The following is an 8,318-nucleotide window of genomic DNA, read 5'->3' as shown; positions in this document are numbered from 1 at the left end:
AACATTTCTTCAATGTGATAAGTTCCGAGGGCATTCAGGGATTATTATTTTAAAAATATGCTTGCTGCCTGCCACTCTGGTACCAAAAATAAGCTAGTCTGAGGGGGGCTAAGTGTTAGAGGACATTCCTGGGAACTATTTCATTCAGGACCATTTGTGACAAAGCATTTCTGAACTCTTTTTTACTACCGTCTTTCTCTACTTTGCAGCCAAACCAGTTTATGTCAAAAGAGCTAGGACTGTTCTTTTTGCTGTTGTTGTTGCTGCTGGTTTTTTTTTTTTTTTTTACTGGCCAAATGTGTAATGGACAAATTAATTTAAGCTGGTAGTTTGTCTCAATCGTTTCAGAGCATCTATTAATGGGAGTCAGTGCCATCAAACATACCATGTACTATAATACTGTTTCAGGAAACACGATAGAGGATTGGGGGGAAAATCATTAGGTGTTTTGAGCCAGAAAATCTGAGGTCAGGGAGCTCAGAGGTTCTTTGTTAATAGTCAGGTGACCTTGAACAAGTTACTTTGCCTATCTGATCCTGGGTCTTCAGCTATGAAATGCAGCCCAAAATGCCTGCCCAGAGAGAGCAGATTGTGCCAAAGACGTTAAATTGTTAGGACAGTGAAAATCACCACTGATTTGGGTAGGCACATTGCACTATATAAATCCAGTGCTTCATGAGTTTACACTGAACGGATTTGGAAACTACTGCATGTGCACGCTTTTCCGTTCAGTTTCATGCAGGTATGGCAGTTTATTTTCAGAAAAGAACTGAGGGGAAAGTTGCCCTGCCCATAGAGCAGTCCCAAAGAGATTTTGCGGAGTGGAGGTACGGAGGCTTTGGGATGCTTAAAATCCCGACCTGAGGACACAGCCACTTCTCCAGGAGGAGAGGTATCATTCGAATCCTTTATAAAAGGGCAAGGATGAAAGTGACCACCCGCCACACAACGTGGCACCAGAGTTCACTAGGAGGAACCATTCCAGGAAATGACCCAAGATTGTGACAATGTCACCAAGATATTTACAAATAAGCCAGGATACTCACTGCAGGTAGGAGGGGGCGAGGAGGACGCGGGGAAGATTCAGGGGCGAGACGGACAGAGGGAGAATATAGGTTCCAGAGGCTTCGGTTTTTAGGGCTCTAGTGGATCCGTGAGAGTGCCCTTGAGGGACAAGGTTCTGAGAGGGCTGGGAGCAATCGCCGGTGAGCCCAGGGCACCAGCCTGCGCCCCCCAACTCGCACGCGGGTCTCGGGTTCAACCATCCCGGCCCCACCCAGCCCGGCGCAGCTGCATCCCACTTGCCTTCCCAGCAACGGTTTCTGGACCCGTGGCCTCCGACCCCTCCCCCCTTTCCAGGCTCCCGAGAGCCGCAGTGCCGCGCCGTTAGGAGAGGGGTAATCCGCCCCGGAACCGACGTGAGCTGCCCCGGGGCGGGGTCCTCGGAGTCGGCTCGGGGATCTCCCCTCCCTGAATTCCGGCCGGAGGTCTCCGCACCCCAGCCGGGGTTCGCACCCGCCGCCTCCACATCCCCCTGCACTTCCCCGGAACGCCCCCTCCGCTCCTCCCCGTCGGCCCCGCGCCCGCTCCCTCCGCCTCCTTTCCCCGCCCACCACCCCCCCGAGGCGCCGCTCCAGTCCCCCCTCCCCCTCCCTCTCCCGACCCCCGCCCCTCCCGCGGCGCGGCTCTCACGCGCAGCCGAATTCGGCGCCGCCTCCATCAGAGCCGAGCCGGCGGCTCCGCGGAGCAGGAGCTTCTGCCGCTGCCGCCGCCGCCGCCGCCGCCGCCGGGCCCTCCGCTTCCCCTCCCCGTCCCGCCCCCCAGCCCCTGGCCCCCGGGTCCCCCTCCCCACCCTCCTCCCTCCCTCCACTCCTCCTTCTGTCCTCCCGCCCCCTCCGTTCTCCCTTCGGCTGCTGCCTGAACCCGGCCCGCCGGCTGGGCTGGCAGGAGGGCGGCGGCGGCACCACCATGAGCTTTGAGGGCGGCCTCAGCGGCAGTCTGCGCCGCGGGGCGGAGAGCGGGGACACCGAGCCGCCCCCGTCGCCTCCCCCGTCGCCTCCCCCGCCGCCGCCGCCGCCGCCGCCGGGAGAGCCGGCCTCGGTCCCCGCGCTCCCACGCTACCTGCCACCGCTGCCCGCGCCGCCTGCGTCCCCCGAGCGCGCCGCGGGACCAGACGAGCCGCCGACGGATCTGGTCCCGCGGCGCCGGGGCGCGGACGAGCTGCCGCCGCCGCCCCTGACGCCCGCCGGCCAGGAGGTGTCCGCGGCTGGCGACTTGGGGGAAGGTCCTAGGCGCCTTCCGGAGGTGGCGATCCCTGAGGCGGCGGCGGCGGTGAAGGGCGTCCCCGGGGAGCCTGAGGCCGGCGCGGGCGGGGAGGGCGAGCGGCGGGGCGCCGGCGACCAGCCCGAGACGCGCTCGGTGTGTAGCAGCCGCAGCAGCAGCAGCGGCGGTGGCGACCAGCGCGCCGGGCACCAGCACCAGCACCACCAGCCCATCTGCAAGATCTGCTTCCAGGGCGCGGAGCAGGTAAGGCTCTGGGGGACCTCAGAGCAGCTGGCAGTGGGCTCTGGTCTGGACTGGACCGGCTCCTGCCCCGGACGGTCGACCTTTCAGCACCGCGGACAGCGCTCGCCTCCGGCTTCCTCGTCAGCCCGGCTTGTCTAGTCGGACCAACTGAGCGGCTGCTACTTGTGTTCGCTTTTCCCTTTCTGCGAAGGCAGATGAAAATGTCCCGGTGGCGAATACAAGGTTTAATTTGATCTATACTTATTTTTTTCCCCCACCTGGTTTGCAGTTACGCATTCCTCAGGTGCTTTAAGGATCATGTCCTAAGTATCTTTTGTAAATTGCTAAATGGATTTTGGTTTATAGAGAAAAACAAACCTATATCCTTTTTTCTACAAATGTGTCCTGAGGCAGATAGTCTTAGAATACAAACTGGGGGTGAGGCATGCCAGAACCAAAAAGGACAGGGTCTTTACATATTGCAAATAATGTTGACTTAATCTCACTGATGTGAAGAACATGTTACAGTTTTTACAAGAGAAATAGGAATGTACTTTGACCTTGTGAAAGAAAGCCTATTTAGCTAGCAATGTATTTTGTATTTTGTTAGAAACATAAATTAAAAACTAAAATTAAAAACTCCATTAGAGGTGTGTGCAAACTTATGTGAGAGTAATCATAGAGACAAGAGGATAATTCGTCTCTTACGTGATCTGAGAATACATTAGGTTTAATATTTTTAAAAGTAAGGAAATTGCATAAGAATATGCAGGCTTTCAGGAATATAGTGCCCTAAGTCAATATTTATGATGCTACATTTAGAAAAAAATAAAAGCATAATGCTATTGCAAGCTACTTTCTGGGATGCCACGCATTTCTTCTTTAGCGATGATTAAGAATAACTGTAGAGGAAATGCATCTGACCATCCACTTAAAAGTTATTAAAGAGATTTAATAGTACAGCTTTCCCCCAAGGGTATTGGGAGCTATATCTTGCAGACATTTTGAATGTTGGTAGAACATTTATGTCATAAGTCTAAGCAATATCTTTGAAATAGTTTTAAGACTTTAGTTTCATTCCCACCAGAGATATAAAAATTTAATTGTATTTTCTAGGATAGTTTGATGCTGGTATCCTTCTGGGTAAATGGCTTTGAAAGAAAAGAAAGCAAGTGTTGTGTTGTGTTGTTTTGTTTTGCTTTGTTTTTTTTTTTTAAATTGACACACAAGTGTAAATATTCACATGAGCTGTTTTCTTTTCAGGGGGAGTTGTTAAACCCCTGCCGCTGTGATGGGTCAGTTCGATATACACATCAGCTGTGTCTGCTAAAGTGGATCAGTGAGAGGGGTTCCTGGACCTGTGAACTCTGCTGTTACAGATACCATGTCATAGCCATTAAAATGAAACAGCCTTGCCAGGTAAACATCCATGACATTTTTTTTTCCTGAAATGCTTTTGCTAAACATGTGTGCATTTGAGTTTAGTGACTACTAAGGATATTTATATATGCTACTTACAAACATTTTATGCAAATCAAAATATAAGCCAAGATTTAGAATTTGTTGAGTTGTGCTTTGAGAAATTTGTGACATTTTTATCTGAGAAACTCAAGAGACAGTTTATTCAAGTGGTTTCCTTTATTGATTTGTTGCTTTTTGGTAAAGTTATGCCCATCTTTGTTTCTAAAAGGGCAAGTTGGTAAACTGTCTTATGCTTCAATTAAATCAGTTATTAATTAGAAATATTACACAATTTATTTTAATAATATTTTTGTTAATTTAAGCATTGAAGCTCAGAATGGGCTCCATTTATGGAAAACACACGCAAGTAAAGCAGAACTTAACGAGTCTGGAAACTTCAGTGTAATCTTTTAGTTTTAATCTGAAAACTCTTTTCACTTAACTGGGCTCTTTTTCTTATGATGCTGCATTTGGAAACTTTGGCTACTTTCATTTGCTGTGTTCAACTACATAGTGGATGCAGAAATATTTCCAACAGTTACTCTCAATAATACCACTGAAATTGCATATATTCTTAAACTTTTTGTGTATAATCACATAAAACACAATACCCATAACCCTACAAATGCCCTTGGAAAAACAGGCTTTGGTTTTTTCACGGTGGAACTGATTCAGATTCTTTGAAAAGACCGGTGGGATGTAAAATTCAAAATATTAAGAATGACATATTAAATTAAAGCAGAATAGTGTGTAATTGATGAGATCTGGTAGTAACATGGGGCTGAAGTTAAGCAGACATAAAAGATTAAGTTCAAAACAGAGACCAAGGCTGCAGAAGCAGGAAGAGGGGGAAGGGGACTGAAAAGTTAGGAGGGGAAGAAAGTCATAGAATCTAGTGTTCCTTGTTTCTGTTTAACAAATGTAGTTTGCATTGAGCACTATAAAATAGGTGAAACTGTTAGTGACTGCAGAAGGAAACTGGAAGCTGAATTACTACTGCATTAATAATTTAAATTTCATAGATTTTAATTTGCACATCCTTCATATGGTTTGCAATTAATTTGCATCTCTGATAGTCATCATTTAAAGCATGATTAGCAGGCATGAGATGAAAATGTGGATTTTTTTCAAGTTGACCAAAGTCTTATAAATAGTTTGGAGAGAAGAATAACTCATGTGGAAAAGTGATACTATCATGCTGAAAATAGGCACAAACCTGACACTTGTTCCCAGAACCTCTAATTGATTGAACTACCTGGGTATCAATTTATAGATCTATCAAAGTTGTCCTGAAAAACAGATGGAATCATGTCTGGATATAAGGATAAGAGTGGTATCACTGGATCTCCAATAATTCTATGACTAGAAACATGGGGAGATGAGAAGGGGGGAGTTTGGAACTCTAGTGAAAAGTCCCATAAGAAGCGTTATGGCCAGAAGTTCAAGAGCTCAAATAGAATGCTAAGTATTTCAAAAACGTATGGCTACCATATATTAACTCATGTGGGATGATCAATTTTGAAGTCAACAGAAATAGGTCCTTGATTTAATTTTAAAATAGAGAAGAGACAAAGGGCTGGGGCAAAAAGTACTGTTTGGTAATTCTATAGCAAAATGAATTGATTTGCTATTATGTTTTCTTCATTCGTAAAACTAAATCATTCAATATCATTTTAACAAAAACATTTCCCCAAAGTGTGATGTATCATTTTAACAAAAACATTTCCCCAAAGTGCGTGTACGATATGACCAAAAAATTTAAAAAATTACTCAAACCCCCAAACTAACCCAGTGTTACTAATACACTAGAATTAATTTTATTATGACATATGCAAATACTACCCTGATCTGTAAGGTGCCCTGTTTGTTAGAGTGAATTACAAAATAATATTCAGAAACAAAGTTGATATGAGTGTGATGATGATAGCTTAGATCATGCCCAAGAAAATAACTTTCCAGGACTATGTTATATGCCTAAAAAACTCAGTACTTTTAATGAATGGAAATCAGTTATAATCAGTTATAAGGTTCCTAGAGTGTGGATTCTTCAACGTAGGAGCAATTTATTCTCCGATCAAGTTTTATTAATTGTCTGATGCTTCTCTTATGGATCACCTACAAAATGAGCATTTACTCTGATTTTTGGTTTTCTTCCTTGCTGGTGTGAGGCGTATCAGATTTAGCATTTATCACATGCACACTTTTATGACCTGGCAGAAATCCATTTCTTCATGGTGTAGGATCAAAGAGGAAGTATGTTTTGGCACCCGCCCTTCACTTTCCTTATCCTCTGTCCTAAGTATAGGGCCCTCCATGGCTGTGAGTGGGTAGTTCCTTGGATGTAGAACAGAAGAGAGAATAAATAATAATATTAACAGAGAACATTTGCTGAATACGTCCTCTGTGCGAGGCACTGTTCTAAGTGCTTTACATATGCTGATGCTGATGTTTCATCTTCATAACAAATCTATGAGGTAGGGAATAGTATAATCACTATTTTACACAGATGGAAACTGAGACAGACACAGAAAAGTTACATAATTTCTACAGGTACATATCTAGTCGAAGGCAAAGCCAGGATTCCAAATTTAGTCAGTCTGGCTCTGAGGTCCATGGTCTTAGTCTCCATGCCCCATATTAGAAGGTTATCTCAATTCTATCATGGCTTGTCCTGTGCACAGGTGAGTCACTCAGGAACGGTTTTACCCTGGGTCTCTAAGATGGTCTAGAAAGGCTTTGATTGTTTATTGTATAATAAATCACCTCAAATACTTAGTAGTCTGAACAATAATCTGTCATGATCTCTTCAAAGCCTGGGCTGATTGAGGTTAGCTGGAAGGTTCTTCTCCATATGTGGTGTCAGCTGGGAGCCATGGTCATCCAGAGGTTTGACTAGATTGGAGTATCCAGGATGGCTCACTCGTAGGACTTGTTCTTGGTGCTGGCTGTCGGCTGGAAGCCCAGCTGGGGCTGTCAACTGGTGCCTCAGTTCTCTTTCCATGTTTTCATAGTATACTGGTTAAGTTCCAAGTGCATACAGATTTCTTAAGGCCCAATCTTGGAAATGACACAGTTTCATGTATGCTGCCTTCTCTTGATTAAAGCAAGTCATAGGACCAGCCCACATTCAAGAGAAGGGAAAATAGACTTCACCTTTGGAGTCTGTCCTTCTTTTAAAGAGAATCTCTATCTTTAATTCACAACAGGAGATGGCTTCTAAAAATAGCTCTATCTACTTACCCTGGTCTCTGCTTCAAGTACTTGTTAAGCCCAGATAGGTCAACAGGAACCATGACGTACCTCCTAATGCTCAGAAATAAGGAAACTTAAAAAAAAAATGTATGGGAGGTTGACTCCATCGGTGAAGCTTGATGCATAATACCCTGAAGCACTTTCAGAAATGATTACTACCATGAGGTGTCTCCTGGTGCTCAGAGGGATATGGGGACAGAGAAGGGCAGCTAACCAAAAGTGTGTGTGTGTGTGTGCGCGCGCGCGTGTGTGTGCACGCGCACGCATCTTGTGCTGCACAGTCTAAAACTTAAGTTTTACTTGTTTTTCCCATTGAGATTAGAGTTCTTTGAGAACTTGGGTCTAAAACTCCCCATTCCTTTGGATTTTAGTGATGTTCAGCAACACGACCCAGTAGAAAACCCGATGTATCCTCTAAGCATATTTAAACCTTAATTGCTGTGTCATTAGCAGTAGGAGTTAATTAAGATATTCCAAGTAATTAACGTGCATTTACCCTCCTACCTACTTGTAGAATCTATTTCATTGGTTAACATATTCAAGATGGTGCACTAGTAATATTTTAAGAGTAAAAGCTAATTCTGCTTTGAATCTCATAGCACGGTATAAAATTAGTGGAATCTAAGAATATATCAGATCAAATTTATCTTGCGATGTTGGTGACATTAATTAACTATATTCAAGTTTATGGATGCTTTCAGTACTTTTTCAAGAAATACAGATGTTTGAAGAGATAGCGTTCATTTGGTAACATATTGTATGGGAAACTCAAGACTTCTTATGAAAGACTGAGCGCATTGCCTAAACAGAAAAACACACTGTAAATGGGAGGTGCTCCTGGTGTTACCTTGTACAACTTACTTAACTCTTTGTGCCTCATTAGCTCATTTTTTAAAAGTGATCTCTAAACCCAACCTCGGGCTGGAACGTGTGACACTGGGGTCAAGAGTCTCAGGCTCTACCAACTGGGCCAGCCAGTTAACTCATCTTTAAAAAATCATAAGGGCACCTATTTTATCTACTATTTTGAGGACTAAATATATATGTATTTATTATAACATATATATTATATATGTATATATATAATATATAATATAATG

At 44.5% G+C, this 8,318-nt stretch overlaps 1 protein-coding gene across 1 annotated transcript in view; it reads left to right on the top strand.

Moving 5' to 3' along the window:
* Positions 1–1,843: 1,843 nt before the first annotated feature.
* Positions 1,844–8,318, top strand: part of MARCHF11 (membrane associated ring-CH-type finger 11) — a 102,458-nt gene continuing 95,983 nt past the window's right edge. Inside the window, exons 1-2 of the mRNA XM_047730526.1 lie at positions 1,844–2,526; positions 3,769–3,924. Of these exons, the coding sequence (XP_047586482.1) occupies positions 1,969–2,526; positions 3,769–3,924 (714 nt within the window). The 5' untranslated portion in view covers positions 1,844–1,968. The remainder of the gene's footprint in view (positions 2,527–3,768; positions 3,925–8,318) is intronic.

The sequence above is a fragment of the Lutra lutra genome, chromosome 5 (genome assembly GCF_902655055.1).
Source record: "Lutra lutra chromosome 5, mLutLut1.2, whole genome shotgun sequence".
NCBI lineage: Eukaryota > Metazoa > Chordata > Mammalia > Carnivora > Mustelidae > Lutra > Lutra lutra.
The sequence above is the reverse complement of the archived record's forward strand: the minus strand, read 5'-3'. Positions and strand labels throughout refer to the sequence as shown.